At 37.9% G+C, this 21,784-nt stretch overlaps 11 protein-coding genes across 11 annotated transcripts; 6 read left to right on the top strand and 5 right to left on the bottom strand. All coding sequences in view use genetic code 12, as the record gives it.

Annotated features, from left to right (window-relative positions):
• Positions 1-520: 520 nt before the first annotated feature.
• TTR1 (dithiol glutaredoxin) lies at positions 521-835 on the top strand (the record flags this gene model as incomplete). Its single annotated transcript, XM_051755046.1, has 1 exon — positions 521-835. The coding sequence occupies one exon, from the start codon at positions 521-523 to the stop codon at positions 833-835; it is 315 nt and encodes a 104-aa protein (XP_051611026.1).
• A 290-nt stretch (positions 836-1,125) lies between these two features.
• On the top strand, positions 1,126-3,381 carry GCN20 (putative AAA family ATPase; the record flags this gene model as incomplete). Its single annotated transcript, XM_051755045.1, has 1 exon — positions 1,126-3,381. One exon carries the CDS (start codon positions 1,126-1,128, stop codon positions 3,379-3,381), a length of 2,256 nt encoding a protein of 751 aa, XP_051611025.1.
• Positions 3,382-3,553: 172 nt separating this feature from the next.
• Positions 3,554-5,044, top strand: KGF57_000563 (N-acetylphosphatidylethanolamine-hydrolyzing phospholipase D; the record flags this gene model as incomplete). The annotated part of the gene is made up of 1 exon (XM_051755044.1): positions 3,554-5,044. One exon carries the CDS (start codon positions 3,554-3,556, stop codon positions 5,042-5,044), a length of 1,491 nt encoding a protein of 496 aa, XP_051611024.1.
• A 258-nt stretch (positions 5,045-5,302) lies between these two features.
• Positions 5,303-5,620, bottom strand: KGF57_000562 (uncharacterized protein; the record flags this gene model as incomplete). The annotated part of the gene is made up of 1 exon (XM_051755043.1): positions 5,303-5,620. One exon carries the CDS (start codon positions 5,618-5,620, stop codon positions 5,303-5,305), a length of 318 nt encoding a protein of 105 aa, XP_051611023.1.
• A 343-nt stretch (positions 5,621-5,963) lies between these two features.
• On the top strand, positions 5,964-6,569 carry KGF57_000561 (uncharacterized protein; the record flags this gene model as incomplete). The annotated part of the gene is made up of 2 exons (XM_051755042.1): positions 5,964-6,065; positions 6,189-6,569. 2 exons carry the CDS (start codon positions 5,964-5,966, stop codon positions 6,567-6,569), a joined length of 483 nt encoding a protein of 160 aa, XP_051611022.1.
• Positions 6,570-6,678: 109 nt separating this feature from the next.
• UBP6 (ubiquitin-specific protease) lies at positions 6,679-8,169 on the bottom strand (the record flags this gene model as incomplete). The annotated part of the gene is made up of 2 exons (XM_051755041.1): positions 6,679-8,084; positions 8,157-8,169. The coding sequence occupies 2 exons, from the start codon at positions 8,167-8,169 to the stop codon at positions 6,679-6,681; spliced, it is 1,419 nt and encodes a 472-aa protein (XP_051611021.1).
• Positions 8,170-8,403: 234 nt separating this feature from the next.
• Positions 8,404-9,876, bottom strand: KGF57_000559 (phosphoinositide binding protein; the record flags this gene model as incomplete). The annotated part of the gene is made up of 1 exon (XM_051755039.1): positions 8,404-9,876. The coding sequence occupies one exon, from the start codon at positions 9,874-9,876 to the stop codon at positions 8,404-8,406; it is 1,473 nt and encodes a 490-aa protein (XP_051611020.1).
• Positions 9,877-11,255: 1,379 nt separating this feature from the next.
• Positions 11,256-14,354, top strand: RIC1 (Ric1p; the record flags this gene model as incomplete). The annotated part of the gene is made up of 1 exon (XM_051755038.1): positions 11,256-14,354. One exon carries the CDS (start codon positions 11,256-11,258, stop codon positions 14,352-14,354), a length of 3,099 nt encoding a protein of 1,032 aa, XP_051611019.1.
• A 306-nt stretch (positions 14,355-14,660) lies between these two features.
• KGF57_000557 (uncharacterized protein) lies at positions 14,661-15,026 on the top strand (the record flags this gene model as incomplete). Its single annotated transcript, XM_051755037.1, has 1 exon — positions 14,661-15,026. The coding sequence occupies one exon, from the start codon at positions 14,661-14,663 to the stop codon at positions 15,024-15,026; it is 366 nt and encodes a 121-aa protein (XP_051611018.1).
• A 407-nt stretch (positions 15,027-15,433) lies between these two features.
• Positions 15,434-16,963, bottom strand: TUB2 (beta-tubulin; the record flags this gene model as incomplete). The annotated part of the gene is made up of 3 exons (XM_051755036.1): positions 15,434-16,735; positions 16,821-16,856; positions 16,922-16,963. The coding sequence occupies 3 exons, from the start codon at positions 16,961-16,963 to the stop codon at positions 15,434-15,436; spliced, it is 1,380 nt and encodes a 459-aa protein (XP_051611017.1).
• A 1,184-nt stretch (positions 16,964-18,147) lies between these two features.
• Positions 18,148-20,301, bottom strand: ASM3 (Asm3p; the record flags this gene model as incomplete). The annotated part of the gene is made up of 1 exon (XM_051755035.1): positions 18,148-20,301. The coding sequence occupies one exon, from the start codon at positions 20,299-20,301 to the stop codon at positions 18,148-18,150; it is 2,154 nt and encodes a 717-aa protein (XP_051611016.1).
• Between the last annotated feature and the right edge of the window lie 1,483 nt (positions 20,302-21,784).

The raw sequence follows: 21,784 nt of genomic DNA, 5'->3' as shown, positions 1-21,784 counted from the left end.
TTGTAGATCAAAACGTGGGGATGGGGCCCAGACCTGCTTATATTGCAAAAATATGCGCTACCTCGTATCAGGTCTTCTCTTTTAGTAAGCAAGAGCCCCATTTTGCAAAATTACCAATCCACATGCGAGCGATTTAAAAGTTTATAAAGTTGCAAGTTGTCAATGTGGAAGATTATGATATAACTCGGCCGACCCAACTGCTGGAATCAAAGTGTAGTCTTTCTCACAGTATATATGTCTATTACTAATAAAGTCGTGTACATCGTTACAACAATTGAGAGAGCAACAAACAAAATCTCTTTCTCTCTCTAACTCTATGTCATACATAAATATAAATATCATAGATATTATAAATATCAATTGATCGCCATTCTCATTTTCATCACCTCAACTGAATTCTTGTATTCCGCCCAATTGTATGATAAGGAGCTTACTTTCCAAGTCATATATTTCTGCTGCTGCTACTACTACTACTACTAGGTCAACAACACCCTTATATTACAGACGTTACTACTCAGATATGGTTTCCGCTCAAACTAAACAAAAGGTTGAAAAATTGATCAAAGAAAAGCCAATCTTTATCGCTTCAAAGTCTTACTGCCCATACTGTGCGCAAACCAAAAAGACAATTGAGGCTCTTACCAAGGATGCTTACATTATTGAATTAGATGAAGAAGCTGACGGTAGTGAAATTCAAGAAGCCTTGGCTGAATTGACTGGTCAAAAGACCGTGCCAAATGTCTTTATTGGTGGACAACACATTGGTGGTAACTCCGATGTCCAACAATTGAAATCCGCTGATCAATTGGAGCCAAAGATCAAGGCTGCTTTATAAGTGGAGATAGAGCGTATAGTTTATTTTACTATTCTACATGTTATACAGTCTAATTGCGTCGGAATAAATTTCTTTTGTAGAGATGTAACTCCAACTCTCATTGCAGATGTGCGTAATAATGCCCTGCTTAGTACCTGCGCTTTGACCAGACTCCAATGCTGGAGATGAATTTTCAAATTCTTTTTCTTTAAATTCTTTTTTTTAAATTCTTTTTTTTTTTGATTTTTTTGAATTTTTTTTTTTTTCCTTCGTCTTCATACAAAGTTTCCTCCGACAGCCATACGCTAGCCATGTCAAACGTTAGTTTACAAATCAGACAAGCGGTTCCTGCTATTGATTCAGTAGTGGCAGATTACGCCGTTGGGTATATTCAACATGTATCGGATGCTACAGAAGACAGTGTTCGTGCTCAGAGGATCAACATCCCCGATGAAATGGCATTTTTAACCAGCTTGTTAATTTCAGCTGGTGGTTCATCTGACAAAGTGCAAAACTTAACTGAATCCATTACGCAGCAGTTGAGTGAAAAATTGCAAAAGAATATGGAGAAATTGGCCATCACTGGTGACACTTCGAAAAGATTACTTGATATCAATGTATTGCAAAATAATACCAAAAGAGACATCAATACCTCACTTGCGTTGTTATCGGCAAGCAACGATATTGAGCATACGGGTAGAGTAATGGAAACTAGAGTTGACAAGAAGAAGTTGGAGAAACAGGAGAGGAAAATTGCTAAAAAAGTTGCCAAACGTAATAACAAGTTTGTCAAATATGAAGCATCGAAATTGTTGAATGAGAAGCAAGAGCAAGATTACGATTCATTCTTTCTTGAAATTAACCCACTTGATTTTGGATCAAGTGCAGGTAAGTCCAAAGATATCAAGATTGACAATTTTGACTTGTATGTCGGTGATGGTCAAAGAATCTTGAGTGAAGCCTCTTTAACTTTAGCTTATGGAAGACGATATGGTTTAGTTGGTCAAAATGGTATTGGTAAATCTACTTTGTTGAGAGCTTTGTCGAGAAGAGAATTGAATGTACCTAAACACATTACTATTTTGCATGTTGAACAAGAAATTAGAGGTGATGACACTCCTGCATTGCAAAGTGTTTTGGATGCAGACGTTTGGAGAAAGAGTTTGTTACAGGAAGAACTGAAGATAAATGAAAGAATCACTGAAATTGAAAACTTGAGAAAGGAATTTGATGAAGAGTCATTAGAGGTCAAGAAACTTGATAATGAGCGTGATGACTTGGAGAACCACTTGCAAGAAATTAGTGAAAAATTGAATGAAATGGAATCCGATAAAGCTGAAAGTAAAGCGGCTGGTATTCTTTATGGGTTGGGATTTACCAAGGAAACGCAAAATGTACCCACTAAGCAATTTTCTGGTGGTTGGAGAATGAGATTGTCTTTAGCAAGAGCTTTGTTTTGTCAACCAGACTTGTTATTGTTGGATGAGCCTTCAAATATGTTGGATGTTCCCTCCATTACATTTTTGGCCAACTATTTACAAACTTATAAATCTACAGTTCTTGTCGTATCGCACGATCGTTCATTTCTTAACGAAGTGGCTACTGATATCATACATCAACATTCAGAAAGATTGGACTACTACAGAGGTGCCAATTTTGATTCGTTTTATGCCACTAGAGAGGAGAGAATCAAGAACCAACGTCGTGAATACGAATCTCAAATGGCTTATAGGCAACATTTACAAGAATTTATTGACAAGTTTAGATACAATGCTGCCAAGTCACAAGAAGCACAATCACGTATCAAGAAATTGGAGAAATTGCCAATATTGGAACCACCAGAAGATGATAAAGTGGTTACCTTTAAATTTGCAGATCCCGATAGTATTTCACCTCCAATCTTGCAAATGCAAGACGTTACTTTTGGTTATGATCCAAATAAGTTGCTTTTCAGAAATGTCAATTTGGATGTTCAAATGGATTCAAGAATTGCATTCTGTGGTGGTAACGGTACCGGTAAAACAACCCTTTTGAAGTTGATTATGGAACAAATTACTCCGCTTGAAGGTTACATCAATAAAAATGGTCGTTTAAGAATTGGTTATTTTGCTCAACATCATGTTGATGCTATGGATTTATCACTTTCAGCAGTTTCGTGGATGAGTCAAACGTTCCCGGGTAAAACTGACGAGGAGTACAGACGCCATTTGGGATCATTTGGTATTACAGGACCCTTGGGTTTACAAAAGATGCAATTGTTGTCAGGAGGTCAAAAGTCTAGGGTTGCCTTTGCGGCATTGTGTTTGAATCAACCACACATATTGATTCTTGATGAACCTTCGAATCATCTTGATACTCAAGGTTTGGATGCTTTGGCGGAGGCAATGAGGAATTTCAAAGGTGGTATATTGATGGTTTCGCATGATGTTTCAATCATTGATAAAGTTTGTAATGAAATTTGGGTTGCTGAAAATGATACCATATCGAAATTCCCTGGTGATATCCATGATTATAAGAAGCACATTCTCGAGTCTGCTAATATTGCGGGTGTGGTCAAGAGACATTGAACAAAGAGAGGAGGTGTATATATAGTGTATGTAGCAATACAAGTTCCTCAAGTGTGTCTTTAAAGCCGAGAAGCAGATTTGTTGCACCGAGGCAGAGCAAAGCTCGAGAAAAACTTTATGCAATGATGTGCACAGTACAGTTGAATTCATTTTTACTTCAGCAGTTGAAAGAATGGCCCTCTTAGGCACAATAGGGCTAAAATTCAAGCTAGGGATAGGGATAGTTTCGGTCTACGCTTCTTTTGAGGCATACTTGTACCTACGGGCGAAATACGTGATCAAATCGAGAAAAGATGAGTATCAAAAGTTGGTCAAACAGCAACAACAACAACAACAACAACAACAACCACAACAACAACAACAACCACAACAACAACAACCGCAATATGGTCCACGACCTGCCGATATAGACTATTCCAAATTCAAATCTGCAACCGTAGCAGGGATGTTTGTCAACCCATTCGATGAGTACCGTCCTCAAACCGCATTTGAATTCATTCTTGTTCGAGTCATGGAGTTATTTGAGCTGTTGTATGGAAACATTGTGGAGAAACATGCCAAGTTGCCCCATCCCCATGATGGTGCCGTTGAAGTTGAGGATGAATTGAAGTTATTCAAACCCGATTTGGAAAGGTATAGATTTAATTCACAAATACTACAACAATGTATCAAGAATAATGCATTTCAAGCAATGGACCAAGGACAGAGCAGCAGTAGTAGTGGTGGTGGTGGTGGACTATTCTTCAAATCAAAGCTTCTGCTACCCCCAATAAACAAACAGTTGCTCTTTACGTGGTTGGGTCAATCATGTACGTTATTTCAGGTATCTGGTATCAATTTCTTGACTGATCCGATCCTAAGTGATCATTTGATAACGCCGTCATTTGGGCCCAAGCGTTTGACAAAGTCGCCATTATCTTTACAAGATATTCAATATGCTACCAACAATCAACTTGATTTCATATTGGTGTCTCATGACCATCCAGATCATTTGGAAATGGATCTTGTTGATAAAATACGAAATGACAGTTGTTGGATTGTGCCATTGGGCTTGAAGAGCAAATTGGCCCGTAGGGGGGTTCATAGAGTGATTGAGCTAGATTGGTGGGATACGTTGGATATAACAAAGTATATTTTTGGTGAGGATCACAACAACACTGATGTCAAGGGGAACGCCAGATTTCCCGACAAGTACGAAATTGAGTGTGTTCCTTCAATGCACTGGTCAGGAAGGTACGTTATCGACTCAAACAAATCATTGTGGTGCTCTTATATCTTGAAACGTAATGGTGAATCAATAGTTTACCACGCCGGAGATACTGGGTACCTGAAAGAATTATTTGACATTATTGGTGCTAAAAATGGGCCGGTGACGTTGGCTTTGTTGCCTATTGGTCAATATTGTCCTAGTTGGCATCAGAAACCACGCCACATTTCACCTGAAGAGGCGTTGGATTTGTCAAGTCAAGTATCGGCCACTTTCATGAAGGGAATACATTGGGGTACGTTTAAGCTTAGTGGGGAACCAATTTTGGAACCAAAGAACTTGTTGAATAAATTGGCAGCATCCTCTGGCAAGGCCGATGCGTACAAGGTTCCACTGTTTGGATTGACATATTTATTTGATTTAGAGCATAAAAAAGAGATAGAATTACATGTATAAATACCTTACATAGTCGACTTTTTATTGATTGGAAAACCGACACAGAACCAAGATGAGTCGTAAGGCTTAGGCCCAGAAGCTTCTGATCGCTTTCCCCTTTCGTTCTGCTATTTACATGTACATACATATGTAGTTGATATTAATTATTGTTTTTGTATTCGTTATTCGTAAATACCACATCCATTCCATCGATGGCAAAGATTGTGACCCATATCCCTTTCTTGTTCTTCACTTCCCACTGGCTTCCTCTCTCACTCCTTATTCCCTATAAATAGCAGTCAACTTGGCTCTTTGATTAGCAATCATCAGTCTTTGCAACTCCAAGTACCCCGAATCAGACCTGATTACCGATCCGATAGACATAAACAACCCGAAAGTACCCACTGATCCCATTATGTATTGACCCAAGGTTCTCATTACCCCATTTGGACCAGCACCATTTTGCAAGATTGAAAATCCACCAAATAATACTCCCACACAAACTCCGACAGTGGAGCCCATTAGAGCACCCATTTTGAATTTGTCCCAGTTGGATGGCTGGTGGCCGACGTATTGATATTGCTGGACTGGTGGCATCTTGGTATTTATCTAAGATTGATTTCCTTGCTACGTTGAAAGTACAGTCGTCTGTTGTTATCTTGCGTTGTGTTAGATGCAGAAAACTTTTTTTTTTATTTTTTTTTCTCATCCAATTGAAATTTTACTTTCATCAGAACTTTTGCGGATCTGCAGAGATACACGGTTTAACATAGCTTTCATCCAGATATCATCCCTCCTCTATTACAAAGGCAACACACGCGTTCAAAAGTTTAGCTGAACCTCAATTGCGGAGAGAAAAGATATATCACCTTATTGTCGAAGTAAATTTCCATCACAATTACCAGATCCAGAATAAAGAAACTTTAACCAACAAAGAGCCATGGGATCCAATACTTCAAAGCCCGAGACTAAAGTCTTTACACCCGCAACTCCTGTTGACTTTAGTTCAACTTTTTTGTCACAATTGGAACAATCTCCAGAGGTATGTTTTTGTGCCAAGTACGCTTGTTGAGAAACGTTGACCAGATAAGTGTGGTTTGGTTGATTGTGAAGAGCAGCACACCGTTCTACCAGAACTCTTAAATACTAACTCCCCATTCCATAGTCTGACTACTCACGGGCTCAATACACCGAGAAGTACATTCAAGATAGAGTAGCTCAAGAATTACAAAAATTAGAAGCGCAAACAATCAAACAATTCAAAGAAACCACCAACAAAGCCATTTCTATTGACAACAACAACAACAACAACAGCAGCAGCTCGTCCGACGCCAAACTGAAACTCTCAGTCACTGAGTCGAGTGCCAAAATTGCCAAACTAACCAAATTGTTGGAAGATAACTCAAAGTTGGAACAAGTTGAAATAACACCGGCATTGCAAAACTCAAGAGAACAAGTTATAAAATGTTTGAAAGAGAATCAAGGTAAGAGTCTCAATTGTTGGGATGAAGTTGAAACTTTTAGAACATTGGTAAGAAATTTATAGACGGAGAAGACCCCACCGTGGAACTTACCTAACGGATAATGCAATAAGCCCGACTTTTTTGTTTGTATTTTATTCGTTTTTTTTTCTTTTGTCAACTCTCTGTATCAATCTATAACGCTAATCCTTTATAAATCAACAACAACGCTGAATCACTTTCACCACCTCCTGCCAACATGGCAATTTTTTCTCTAGATACCGAACTCACTTTATCGTCATTAAAGAGCCACCAATTTTCACCTTCAAGGTCATTAGCATCCTTGACGTATGCTTTATAATGTCCACCATCAGCACTAGCTCCCATATGAGTAATCACCGCATTAAGTTCATAAACACTAGATGGGTTTTCAGTAGTAGTTTCAAAATTGACTCCAGGAAGGGCCGTGTTCAAATCATCTTGAAACTTGCTCTTGATTGAAGCAATCTTCAATTCTTCATCTTCCTTATTGATGATGTCCTTTTTGGCCTTTTTGAAATCACGCTTCAAATCCAAATTATCCTTTTCAACTTTTCTAATTGTATCACGATTCTTGTTCTTTTCTTCTTTGATTGAGTCATCCAAAAATTCTGAAAGATCCAATTCAAATGGGAACTGAACTTTTCTCAAGATTTTCGACTTTTTGTTGATATCTCTTCTCCAGAAAAATCTAATAAAATGAACAACAAGAAACTTGGGTAACCTGGTGATTTTTTTAGACACTTCGTACTCAGTATCAGCGTTCAAAGCGTTGTTGTGCTTGGTGATAGTTTCAGTCAATCCGGCAAGAATTCCATCCCGCAAGAAATTTGTCTTGATATCAATATGGCAATTCAACTTGAACGCGTCTTCTACACTGTAGGATACATCTTCTTCTTCTGCTCCTCCTTCTCCTCCACCAGAACTGGCCAAGCTTTTTGTCGCTACGTTGAATTCAAGTTTGAAGAAATCAGCAACTTTCAAATTCAGTTTCAATGAGGTCAATATTTGTGAAAATGCTTCTTCTGCATCTTGTTGTGCGTAAATCCCATTTCTCTGCTCGGCAAATTGTGGATAAGCATTTCTGAAAACTGTCAAAAACAAGGCAATGTTTACTGTGCCATTCTTCTTCTCCATCTGTTGGAATGTGTTTCTCAATGCAACGGTGAAATTATCAGTTCCCTTATACTCCAGAATATTGTTCCTCACATCATCAATTTGGTAAAGAATTTGCAAACTGGAGTTTAGGTAACATGTGTTCCCGTAGTTGGGGATACCAACGGGGTTGTTATCCACCTTGGTAACGTCTCCCATATCCTCAATGAATTTGGGTTTTTCAATTGGTGCTGACAACTTGTCGGGAGTTCCCAAAACCATCACTGGTTTGCTGAAATCCAAAGTTGACAATAAAGTATCGTCATTTAGTTTACCCCCCTTGACCAAAATCTTTTGTCTTTCTGGTGGAATCAACGTTTGTTCCTGGATCTTCTTTTTCAAATCGATCCCAGTGTCATTTGCACTCACCTCGAAGGTGTAAGTCTTTCCTGCATTCTTGATTGTAACTATTGCAAAGAGAGTTAGTAGCTTATTTATAAAGTACGCATAACCTGGTAATGTCTCGTGCTATAACATACCTGTGGTACTCATGTTTGTTGGTGGCAAAAGTTGGTAAAAGAGTAAAGTTCAGTGATGCAAAGTTGACATTTTTCCTCTCGCTAAAAAATAAAACAGAACAGAACAACAGAACAGAACAACAAAAGACGTTATTTCTCTTCATCATACACCATAAGAGATATATACTCAACCACCCTTGTTTCTGTATTTTCTTGCACTACAAACTCATTACACTAATGTACTTGAAAAAATGCTCTTCTGCATTATCTACTCCTCTATCAAACTGTACTGGTGTAACAATATACAATCACCTCCACGCTCTTGATCTAATCCATATATGTACAAGATTCCCTCAGAGGTGACAACATTGACCTGCAATAGATGATCCAAATCCTTGCCATCGCCTTGACTTAGTGACGTAGAATCTTTTCCAAAGGTCGCACTAGTATCGGTAGCAGTACTCACATTGTTAATCATTGCAATCGACTTCAAATCTTTATTTTTTGCATCAATTTTGATGGAAGCAAAATGCCTCGTGGGTTCCAAAATGGAAGAGAATCGAGATGGCAAATAATCACCCATTTTTTGTGCTGCTTTGCGGCCCAACGTTTGTGACGATCGTCTAATCAATCTAGCAACTGAGAGCCTATTTTGATCAATAATTGGAGAATTGGCATCTTCAGAATTGACACTATTGAATGAATTGGAAGAGCTCTGGGAGAGTTTTCTATGCTTTGAAGGTATTTCCGAGTCCTCATCCTCCTCATCCACATCCATATGGTCCTCCATATCATCCGAATCATCATCATCAACACCCTCTCCCTCTCGTACAGTTTCTGGTTCTTCTTCAATGGTTTTAATCTTTTTCTTTTGTTTATTCTCCAATGCTTCTTCCTCGCCTAGTCTGAAGATATGCACAGTAAGACTTGAACTTGTTGCTAAGACATACTTGTTGTCGTTGCTAAATTGCAAAGAATAAATTTTTGTGGGGTAAGACCCTCTTCGAAATTGAAACAACTTGACCCCAGTATTTGTATCAAAAACTCGTACAATTGTCCCCTTATCTGATGCGGTAGCAATGAGGGACCCATCACTTGAAAAACTCATGGCGGCAATATCGTTTTTATGAGCACTTATAGCCATAATGGGGAGATACTTGTTTATGTTGAAAATTATTAGATCACCCTTATCTGATACTGTATTACCTGGGGATTTGTTGGTACTGGTCTTGTTTTGATGACTACTGTTATTGTGGATTTTTGAAAGTGTTTCTGAAGCACTGGGGGGAGAAGGGTAAGCCAATAAACAATGCTTTGAATCATACGACACTGTGCAGAGTCCTTGTGGGTTGGAATTGGTTTTAATCGTTTGAAGCAACTTCATCGTCTTGATTTCGTAAATGTACAATTGAGATTCCAAAACCACGACAAGATAGTCATTGGTCAATTTGATGTTTAGTATTGAAGTTGGGAAAAACAATGAACATATGGTGCTATTTGTCTTTGTATTTTTGATCTTCAACTCTCTAGGCGATGATCCTATTTCGTTTCCCAATGGAGTTATTGCTATCAACGATGTGGTATAGAGCATTTCTATTATATTGATACAGTCGTCCTTGTAAGAACAACATCGACCAAACTTCTGCTCAACATTAACAATTTTATACCCCGATTTCAAACCAAGTGCAACGCATGTCAAGTCCTGATTAAAGTTGAGGTATGTAACTGGAAATTCATTCATGATGGCAAGGGGGGGCAAGGGGGGCAAAGGGGGCAAGCAACTGCGAGTTTAAAAGTTTGCAGTGATAATTGATGTGGAAGAAGGTGTTTCTGGTTTGTAGGTGGTATAGTCTAATGTAGCGACTTTGACGACAGTTTGTATACAAGTTGTTGTTACCGTTTTAGTTGTTGTTTGATTTGGTTTTGTTTTGTCTCTCTTTTTCTCTCTCGCCTATACTAATGACAGCTATGTTTGAGAATATGTTCATAGCGATTACACTAGTTCTTATTCATTGTGACGTATGAATTGTATATTGAGCGTAGGTTCCTTAGTTTTAGCAAATCACTTCTTTGAAGTCAGCAATTCTCATTCTAAGCTCTTTTCCTCTGCAAAGCAAAACATTGACTGCCGTTTTTAATCTGCAAAATTCGTAGCTGAGAGAGAAAACACAACCAAAACAAAAGTCACACAGCCTAAGCTTCTCTACAAAGCTCTTTCCAACAAGTGAGAGGAATGTACATGCACTCGTATCGTACACTCTTGGTTTAAAGATAGAGAGATCATTGGGTCAAGAAAGGAAGAAGAACATGCAGAGTTTGAAAGAAAAAAATTATTACCGATAAAAAGAAAAGAGAAAAAAGAAGCGGGGCGAACTGGGAATCGAACCCAGGGCCTCTTCGAAATTTATGCTCAGGTAGTTAAGCCCAAACGAAGAATCATACCACTAGACCATTCGCCCAATTTAATATCAAATCAACCTCTTGCTTTAATATGATTTGCTAAATTCATGACGGTTTATCATTGCATGTAATTCATTTTACCGCTAGGGACATCCAAACAAACACGGGATGGCTCGAAAAGGGAAAAAAAGTTTGCTGTATTAAATTTATGTAGCATTCCGGGGTCATTTTTGTTGGATTGTGTAGCCCTTTATTCTAAACATCATAAATTGGTTGCAAATTCTAGCAAAAAAAAAAAATAAAGATGTGGGCAAGCCAGCAGATTACTTTCTTTCCGGCAAAAATTCGTGGCTTCCTATTACTGTCTATGAAGGAGAGTACTCTACCCACATAACCCTCTTGTAGATGAAAAAGCTAGAGTAATACCACCATCTGCGTGGATTTCTCAATCTCGACCTCCAAATATCGTCATGTACAGCAGTATATTAATAAAAGGTCGAAGATATCTTCTCCTTCCCTTTCCAATTTCTCTACAGAGATAGAATCCCTCCTTTTGCTTTTGTAATCTTCATTATACCACCCCTCCCCGCCTAATTCAGTAACAAGAGACGCGTGTTAATGGCCACACAGATTGCGCTACCTTCCAATATTATCTGACAACGTCCAGAAAAACAGTCAATCCATTTAACTTGAATCTATACTGGCTTTCTCTCCTCAATAATGATTGATGGGTGTCCCAATTTTGCAATTGGTTTGAATCTCGAGGGTGAGGTTATAGATGTCATACAACTTCACCAAATTGTGGCGCTCATAACAACAACTTCTGTATACATCTACCACCTGTATACTTTATTACCTTTAGCAAATCATACCAGATCGTCCAGTTCGATAGAATCCAATGGTGTCAACATCAAGGCAAAGAAAAAGCTAATACACACTCCGCATAGCGGCAGACAATCAAAGCTCAACTTGTTCATTCAAACCGATTCTAACTTCATTGTCATTTATCAAATTAGCATTGATTATTCTCATCCTATTTACGAAGTACACAACAGCAACCATGAATTGATACAAGCCGCGGTACCAATGAATTATTCGCTTGGTAATTTTTCATTTACAAAGTTTTTACAATCAGCAACTAAGTCGTTTATGCAAGGACACGATGAAGATGTGTCGCCAAAGTTGGAGAACGTTGAGAGTATAAATAACAATTCCATTGATGACGAATTGGGTGGATACGACATTGAACCGGTTAAATTATCAGTGTACAAAGTCTTGCAAATGGGACTGGGTAGTGCTGGTGAACAGCAGTTTTGGCTTCGCCTGAATTCACACGAGTTGTTTGTTTTCAACTTTGCCAACGAATCGAATGAGGAAGTAAAGGGGGACTCTTTTCAAATTGTTGATTTGTCGACATTTGAAACAAAGCTAATTGACTTGTCCATATACAAATGGTTCAAGCACACGGCAAAGAGGATTTTTTACAACCAATTTGAGGATTATTTCTTGTTGGTTACAGAAAATAATGAAGTATTGCATATAAAGTATGAAAGTGAAGACTTCCATGCACACACAGTTGGGCTGGGTGATTTGGACAATGTAAATTTCAGTCCGTCCTCTAGCTTGTTGATTAGTGAAGAATCTGAAACTTGGAAGCTTTTCAACCTCAAGGATAGAATATTGGAGAAGTTAAAAACATTGACCATTCCACAAGGAAAAATATCATGGGCAAGCTGTGGAGATTTTTTTACACTAACTGAAGATTCAGGACATTGGAAACTTTTATCTCGTTTTGGCAAGGTATTATTCGATACTCTTCAAACAGTGAATGAATTGAATGGTAAGCACGATCAAACAGCGGGGTTCTTGAACGCAAAGTTTATTTTAGTTGGCGAGAACTCAAATACGGTGTATGTGTTATCACAAGTCACCAACAAGCTTTACTCCATCCCACTCTACAATATGGTCAACGACATTGTCTACAACAAAAACTACATAACTGTCATTGAGAATCACCGAAATTTCGTACGCTTCCCCATGTTGCCCAAGTTTAAACGCTTGTTGCTACAACACGAGAGTGTCAGTTCAGTTGGTAAGCCATCTACCCCACACGGTAAACTAATACTATCGAAAAGTAGTTTTGGCCAGTTGTCAATATCATATGGTGACAATATCGCTGTTTCAACTCCAATCCACTCTGGTGGACAAACCAATCATGTACTATGGTTCAATTTCAAGAACCATTTTGCTGATGCAATGAACATTATTGATCAGTTTTGGTTTCAAGATTATCTCATAGTCGTAAACAGAAGAGTTCAACACGACTTTGAGGCTGATGATGATGATAGCACTGAACATTTTGTTGATGAGGTGATTGTATTTGATACGTCACGCACCAAATATGGAATGAGTGGAGAAAACATCGTGCTCAGTAGCGATGCATTACTTTGGAGGTACGACTTTAAGTGCACTTTTGTTGTTACACAGCTTATCCAAGATAAAGATGTGTCACATGTAGTGATTTTAACTGCTGATTCTCGACTAGTTGTTCTTGATTTGGTTACGGACAAGACTGTCAATTTGGACACCGAAAGCAAGCATTATCGAATATTCATCTCGACAAATAAGACCGTGCAATTATCATCACTCAAACACAAACTTAACTTGCACGATACTCGACAGATTAGTATGATTGATAAGCGACATTTCTTGTTCTTGCTGAAATCGGGCGAGCTTTATCTTTTGAAAAATGTCAGTCGAACTTCTTCCATCAGTAAACTGCCCACCGATGTCATCAAGCCTAGTAACATGTACGACTTGATAAAATTGAATTCCAGCATTGAATTTTTCAAATTTGTCACTATACCATTCCAATCGCCAGTGCCATTCATTTACCTATTCAATGGGAATCAAATATTGATATACGACGTTGATGAAATGGTTGTCAAAGCGCACAATAAATTACACAACGCACATCAAGAAGATGTATTTGAGGCTGAAGAAGAATCGGAGCTCGTACCCATTGCGATTGATGCTGATGACATTTTGCCACTAGAGATTGAAACTGATTCAAAAACAATTAATTTGATCGGATTGGAAAGTTCAAACCAAACTTATCACCACGATGATTTCATAATCAAGAATAAGTTAGCTCACAAATTGATTCTCAACAATTTCATTGAATTCGATTTGGTCCATCGAGGTGACTTAGAGAGTACATTCAACAAGTACAAGCCATTTACAAATTTCCAATTTTGTTTGGAGTTGTTGTTATTCAAACTCTTGGTTGAAGAAGAACCACAAGTAGAGTCACAATCAATATTAACTTTGAAGCGACTTTTCCAGTTGATTGAATTTACGGAAAGCCCCGAGTCCATTTACATAAATTGTTTGAGAAAGATTGAAGTTGCGTATTGGGGGAAATTTTTCGACGTGTTGAATACTACACCTGTGAAGTTTATGGACAGATTGATTAAATTGGACAACGTTGAGTTATGCTATCATTACCTCATTGTGTACTTGAATTACAAAAGAGAAGGTGAGCCGGGTGATGACAATGACAATGACAATGACAGTGACAGTGACAGTGACAGTGAAAATGACAATGACGTTAAAAAAACCACGACGTCTACTTTGATTGCAAATGTTAATGGTAGCTCTGATCAATTGAATGATGATGATAAACAGATTATTGTTCAAATTATCAAAATGTTAGCAGAGAGTGAGAAATGGGATTGGTGTTTTGAGCTATGCAGATTCATCAAGATCTTAGAACCATCTGGTCTGTTTTTAAAAGAAATCAAGGCTCAAGTTGGATAAAACTAGATTAGATTGTGTACAACTTTGGATAGCGTTTTGCTCCTTATATACTCTCCTGCATACAAACCAACCAACCAAATTATGTCTTTTGGTCAAACGAAACCCAAAGAGTGAGCGAAAAAAAATTATCACCATTAGTACTATGAGAGCCTTAACAGCATAGAGACCCAATTCCTAAACCATTGGCATCGTCTTTAGCCTCCCGTACGCCAAAATATAGATTAAACCACAACCAAACACACCCACATCCACCCACACATATTCTCTTTCCAAATAAAAGAAAAAAAAAAAAAAGAAAAAGATACAATGACATTAGCTACACAATTTGCAGAAACCACACGTTATTCCGCCACAAGTCCCGAGTTGAGACGAAGGGTATTACAATTATACCGCAAGTACATCAGGAACTCACGAGAATTTGCCAACTTGTATGAGTTGGACATGCCTGTGTCCAGCATAAAAACCAAGATTAGACAAGAGTTTGAAAGACAACGGTTTGTTGATGATTTGGCCATCAAAAACGTGTTGTATATGAAGGGTCAGATGGAGTTTCAGGAGTTGATTAACTTTTGGAAACAACAGTGCCATGTGTTGAGGTATTTCGATGATCAGAATGCGTACAATACTATTGATAAGAATGATTTTGTAAAGAACTTTTTGAGAGGGAACTAGTGAGGTTTGACAGCATGGGGAGAGGTGTATTTTATCGATCAAAACTCGGGTGATAGTTGTACATTTGTTTAAGTCAATTTGTACTAATAATAAAATGACTATGCGTTGAAAGCAGAATGACAGCGACTTTATTTGTAGAAATACCACCTCCATGTCACAATGTACCACTTCACAGTGGCTACTACAAGGAGAGAGATATAAATTAACTTGTTATAATCTGTAGGGGGTATATATGATATAAAAATAGAAGAAACAACACTATCAACCAATATAAGTAGAAAAAAAAACAAACCAATGGGGTAAAAGGTGAGAGAAATGAAGATTTGGTATTGGAAACTTTGTTGAAGCAGATTAATAGCAAAAGGGGATCAGTAATTAAAAGAAGTGTAGCTCCCATTCTTTTCCATTTACTCCATTACTGCTTCTTCCAATGGAACTTCATCTGCATAGTCCAAATCCTCTTCATCCACACCAGCTTCTTGGTATTGTTGGTACTCGCTAACCAAATCATTCATGTTTGATTCGGCTTCAGTGAATTCCATTTCATCCATACCTTCAGAAGTGTACCAATGTAAGAAAGCCTTTCTCCTAAACATAGCACTGAATTGATCACCAACTCTCTTGAACAATTCTTGGATGGAGGTGGAGTTACCGATAAATGTGGCAGCCATATCCAAATCTTTGGGAGGAACAGAGCATACTGCAGTTTGCACATTATTTGGAATCCATTCGACAAAGTATGATGAGTTTCTGGTTTGAATCTTGTGCATTTCATCGTCAACTTCTTTAACTGAAACTTTACCTCTGAAAAACGCAGCAACAGTCAAGTAGCGACCATTACGTGGATCAGAAGCAGCCATCATATTCTTTGCGTCAAACATTTGTTGAGTTAATTCAGGAACAGACACAGATCTAAATGATTTAGAACCAATTGAGGTCAATGGAGCATATCCAACCATAAAGAAATGTAATCTAGGGAAAGGAACCAAGTTAACAGCCAATTTTCTCAAGTCAGAGTTTAATTGACCTGGATAACGCAAGGAAGTAGTGACACCGGACATAACCGAGGAAACCAAGTTGTTCAATTCAACATATGATGGTTGTGGCAATTTCAAAGTTTGTTGGCAAATGTTGTACAATGCTTCATTATCAATGCAAAACGTTTCATCCGAATTTTCAACCAATTGATGGACAGATAAAGTTGCATTGTATGGCTCAATAACAGTATCGGAAACTTTAGGAGACGGAACAACAGAGAAAGTAGCCATCATTCTATCAGGAAACTCTTCTCTAATCTTGGAAATCAACAAGGTACCCATACCTGAACCAGTACCACCACCCAATGAGTGAGTAATTTGGAAACCTTGCAAAGAATCACAACCTTCAGCCTCTCTTCTAACAACATCCAACACTGAGTCAACTAATTCAGCACCTTCTGTATAATGGCCCTTGGCCCAGACATTACCAGCTGAACTTTGACCAAAAATGTAGTTATCGGGCCTGAACAAATTACCTACCTTTGATGCTTTAACATTATCGATGGTACCTGGTTCCAAATCAACCAAAACAGCACGAGGAACGTATTTTCCAGAACTTGCTTCATTGAAATAAACGTCCAATTTAGATTTTTGCAAGTCATCATGACCAACATAGTTTCCGTTGTTGTCTAATCCGTGTTCACCACAGATTGTTTCCCAGAAAGCAGCACCCTAGTAGAAGTAGTTAGTATCGTGTACTCGTAGATGATAGAAGCAACAAACGTGACGGCTGCTGTAAGTAATGGAGTATACATACAATTTGGTTACCACATTGACCAGTAGATAAATGAATCTAGAAGAGATTAGGAGTTAGTATTGCAAAGTTTGTGAAAAGTAGAGGATCATAATCCTCTCCACTCGTGTACGCGTATCAACTAAACCTCTATCTGCTAGTGGCATGACGCATAGTAGGTAGTATAGAGTTTGTCTGTTGTAGATGTTGACGACATTTGATGCTTGTTGGCAGCTTCCTCTGAAATTGCTCTTTATTTTGTTATCTTGAAACACGTTTCGAATGAAATGAAAATTCCTCTCTTCTCCTCTTTTGATAGTTTGGGTTCAGTATAAGAAGTAACATACAATTTCTCTCATGGATGGTTACTTGTTTCTTCTAGTGTGAGATGTATTGGTTATGGGGTATTTGAAGTAGTAGTGTATTTGAAACTCCTGAATCTTTATACTCTGTGTCTGCGTCTGTGTGAGTGTGAATCTGGTGGGAAAAAGTTAAGGATCAAAATTTTTTTTTTTGTTTTGGTGTTTGGTGTTTGTTTACATTTTGAGACAGAGAGAGAGAGACAGAGAGAGAGAGAGGGAGAATAAATTACAACACACTATATACAGGTACATCCAATAGATACGATATACATATATATATATATAAGACACGTAGAAAACATGTACCGCACCGTCTTCAATGAAAACAACCATTGACATGTCTATAATCAGTTATTTTACTTGTCACATTATTTCGTGAATCAAAGAACATCAGAGTAGCCAATGTAGTATCTTTTAGTGTTCATTACATTTGAGTTTATCACGTGAACAAATTTTGTGCCAATGTTTACACTATTTCCTAATTGGGTTATATTGATACTAACCTTATACCAAATATTGCAAAAAGAGACGACATCTCAATACATGAAAAGTCACCAAAAAAAACCAACCTAAACCAACCTATATACCATTTTCCCACTTCTTTTTACAACATCAATGTTCTCTCTCTCTCGTGGTTGCTCATGCGCAACAACTGGGCGTTAATGATTTCCAATGCAAGCATATACTCACTTGAAAACGCGTAACTTCCATAAGCAATTTGAACACACTACCAACTACAATTAATGGCCCTAATGAAACAAATGAAACTGTTCTTAATAAAAGACACGTACTAACACTACCTATGCTACTTTTGAAAATCTAAAATACCGAATACAAGAAAGGAAACGACTGCGAATAAGATAAAACAACGAAACACAAACAAAACATCTAATCACAACACTATACCCACTACCTCCCGAAACACCCAAAAACACGCAAAATCTTGCAACAAAACATCTCCCTCTATTCAAACACCAAAGACGCTCTGTCTAATTTGCTTTACCTTTTAAGCACTTTATGTAATCATCGCTGTAAAAATTACCCATGACACAATAATTTTCGTCATGGCACTTGTCAGAAATTTGTGTTCCATTAGTCTTACACTTTGGAGCACCAGGTCCATATCTGAACATGATATCCGCAAACAATTGGTTGAATTCAACATTTGACTGATCTTTCAATTTGGTCAAGACATGGTTGTGCCAGAATGTACCATTCAATGGGGCTTCTTCTGGCCAGGTGTGGTTTGAATCGTACAAGTCTCTGACGGAATATTCAAAAATCCATTCCGGCTCATCACCCCCATTGGTAAATGTGTCATTCAAATGAGTGTAGTAGTTGTAGGAATTGATGATATTGAAACTCTCATTTTCGACTTCATAATATTTCCAAGATGGATTGTAATTAGGCAATGGAGTAACTGATTGAGCAACCCATGCCATATTAACAATATCATCAGCAGTTTGTGATGAATTTGACGAATAAAGAATATGGAATTGATCTTGATGAGTGTGCCCCCAGAAAATATTGGCGATCGTGTATGGAGAAAATCTTTCAACAATCTTTCCAAATATACGTGATTGCAATGGCAATGCATCAGCGTCAGCGGTTGGGATATGAGCCATGATCCACACTCTTTGTCCCTTTGATTCACTTTCCAACAACTCATTGACCAAGAACTCCCATTGACCAAACAAGTCTGGGTTGGTTGAGATATCAATGTAGGACCACAAGTTCTTTTGGTAGTAGCAATTTGAATTCAACCCGATCACCTTCAATCCACGATCAGTAACATAGGAAAACCCAGCATAATGGCTCTTGAGCTCATTACGATCCTCTTCATCAAACCACCCGTTGTTGATCCACAAGTCAGCCATCAACTCCTCATTCCAGTGGTAGGAATTGTTAAAATCATATTGCAATGGTGAAATTTGCCCATATGGGAATGTATCGTGATTACCTAAAGATGGCAAAACTGGAATATCGTTCAAGTAATGCTTGAACAAGCTGAAGGACCTGACCTCAGCTTCCTTGGTGACGGCAGGAGAACAATGAATAACGTCATGATCAACCATATCACCAGTGAAAACAACAAATTCAAAGTTCTTTTCCTTATGAGCTTTGGCGACTTCAATCAAGGAACTGTTCATCAACACTTCTGGAGAGTCAGAAAGATAACCACCAAATGTTGATGCAGGAGCATTTTTGAAGTTCCATCCTCTGTACTTGGGGAAATCATAATACTCACCTTTGATGTAGGTGCTGTTTTCATCGTAATGAGCATCAGGGTAAAACGATAATCTGTCGATTGAAACATTTGGGTTAAAAGTTTTGTAGTAGTCGGTGAAGTTATAACTGGGACCCGGCAACTCTTTGTTGTAAGATTCAGGCAACGCACAAGGGGTCGATGTACAGTTGGCCTCAGCTCCCAATGTGTATCTCAATTGGATATGGAAATCGGTAATGTGCAACACGTTGAACTTCTCAGTATTGTTCTTGTACTCTGGTTCAAAGTAGTGATGTGGTTGCTTTTCTGGCCACCAGCTTTGAATTCCATAAAACTCATCAACGTCTTTAGTCTCTGGCAAATCACAAGCACTATTGCCCTTGTAATAACAATAATACTCCAAGTCCAAGTCACTTGAAACATTGACATTCTTCAATAACTGAATAAAGTCGTTGTCAAAAAAGTTGACGGAGACACCAGAAGCAACACCGGAATCATAATCTTGGTTAAACTTTTCAAAATTCTTGGAGTCAGTAGTAACGAAGAAATCAGTATTATCACATTTACTTTCGGTTCCATTATTTTGAATCAAACAGTGCTTGAAAAGTAGCAAACTAACCAAATGAGTCTTGTCTGGATAGTCTTCAATCAAAGTTTTACCATATTTGATTCTATTTTTACACTTGGTACAAGCAGAACCAGTAGCATTGGTCAAGTTTTTCAAATGTGAATTGATAAAATCAATTTCTGGAGCACTCAAATCATTATAAACAGGATCGATCAAATTAGAAGCTCTCTTGGCAATCGACACTTGAACATCCAAGGAATCCAAACCAGGAACAACGTGCGCCAAAACAAAATCGGGTAGCAAAAACACCAATACGGCACTTAAATAACTCAACTGGAACCAATTCATTACTGTATACTTCGTTGGTGGGTATTCCTTTTTTAGTTGAATTTTTTCAAGAAGGACATGGAAATTTTTTCAAAAACGTAGGCTGAGGGGACAACTATTGTATTTAAGCATTTGCCCCCGAGGGAGATACGACTAGACACAATAAGTCTAAAAATTTCATTGTCTAATTCACATTCCATTTGTTATGAGCTATACCCGAAACAATCCTATCTCCCACGATGTGGTGCTAACGAAATTAACTATGGCATAATTGAAATTTCTATTGTCTCATATCGTTGATTCGTTTGTTTACATTTTGCTGTTTTTGCAATTTTGTACTTTAATTGACGGAGCACGTGGCGTATCCTTTGCAACACTCACTAGATTAACTTCATTTTACCAGCCAGAAAACTAATATATTCTTATACTTTCCTCTCCACAGTTTCTTGGGAGGGGGTGTGTGTGTGTGTGTGTTTCCATTGCAGTGTCTATTCTTGTCTAGTATTAGCCCAATAACGTGTAGACTTGGAAATCGATGCCCGACAGTTGTTCTTGTATTTTCGAAAAAAATGAAAAAAAAATGAGAAAAATTGGCTTGAGAAAGGATTATCACTACGACACATGGTCGAACTAAGTACAACCATTTTGTAGTAAGTGCATGCCCGAAAAAGCTTAAACACAGAGGTACCTGCTTATTTTTAGATCAATCACACCGTGTACGGTCAAGTGAAAAATACCTGTCTTTGCCCAGCCAAGCCAAGCCAAACCAAATTTTTGAGTTTTGTGACATCCGAACTTGACGAGGATTAAGTTTTCCGTAGATTCACTGAAAGGTGTCTAGGAGATAATGATGATGCTAGAAGTACATTTTTGCTCTTGCTTGAGTCATTATAAACTTGCAGCTTAATAAGCAAGCACCGACAAGGTATCCGAGAAGCTATGTTAAGATGAGAAGGGGAGCTTTTCAAACAGGACATAAGGTTTCGTGTCTATCTTTTTTTGAAGATAGGTTTCCATATTCTCCTAAGGAAACATCATCTCATAAGTGTAGCTCAACTCTTCATACTGCAAAAAAGTTACTATTTGTGAGAGATGACTGGCCCGCAATACATCTCTTACCTTGGGTTTTCTTCGAAAGTAACAAGCACTACTTGAGAGATTAAGCTTACACGATAGTAATTGACTCGAACCCCTTGTTTTGTTAAAGTGAATTATACTCAGAGATCAATTGTAGAACTATCAAGTCAGATGTCAGGTAATTCCCTTTTTTTTTTCCCCCCTTTTGGTTGCAAAACCTCCTTTCTTGCGATGTTTTCTCTTGATAATCACACGTGATTTTTAGTAGTAGCGCAATATACAACCTTTTCACCTTTTTTTTTTTTTTTTTTTTGTTGTGAAACTGATTAGTTGTTCACAATCTTNTTTTTTTTTTTTTTTTTTTTTTTTTTTTTTTTTTTTTTTTTTTTTTTTTTTTGTTGTGAAACTGATTAGTTGTTCACAATCT

Source organism: Candida theae, assembly GCF_024610275.1.
Source record: "Candida theae strain CBS 12239 chromosome Unknown scaffold16, whole genome shotgun sequence".
Taxonomy (NCBI): domain Eukaryota; kingdom Fungi; phylum Ascomycota; class Pichiomycetes; order Serinales; family Debaryomycetaceae; genus Lodderomyces; species Lodderomyces theae.
The sequence above is the reverse complement of the archived record's forward strand: the minus strand, read 5'-3'. Positions and strand labels throughout refer to the sequence as shown.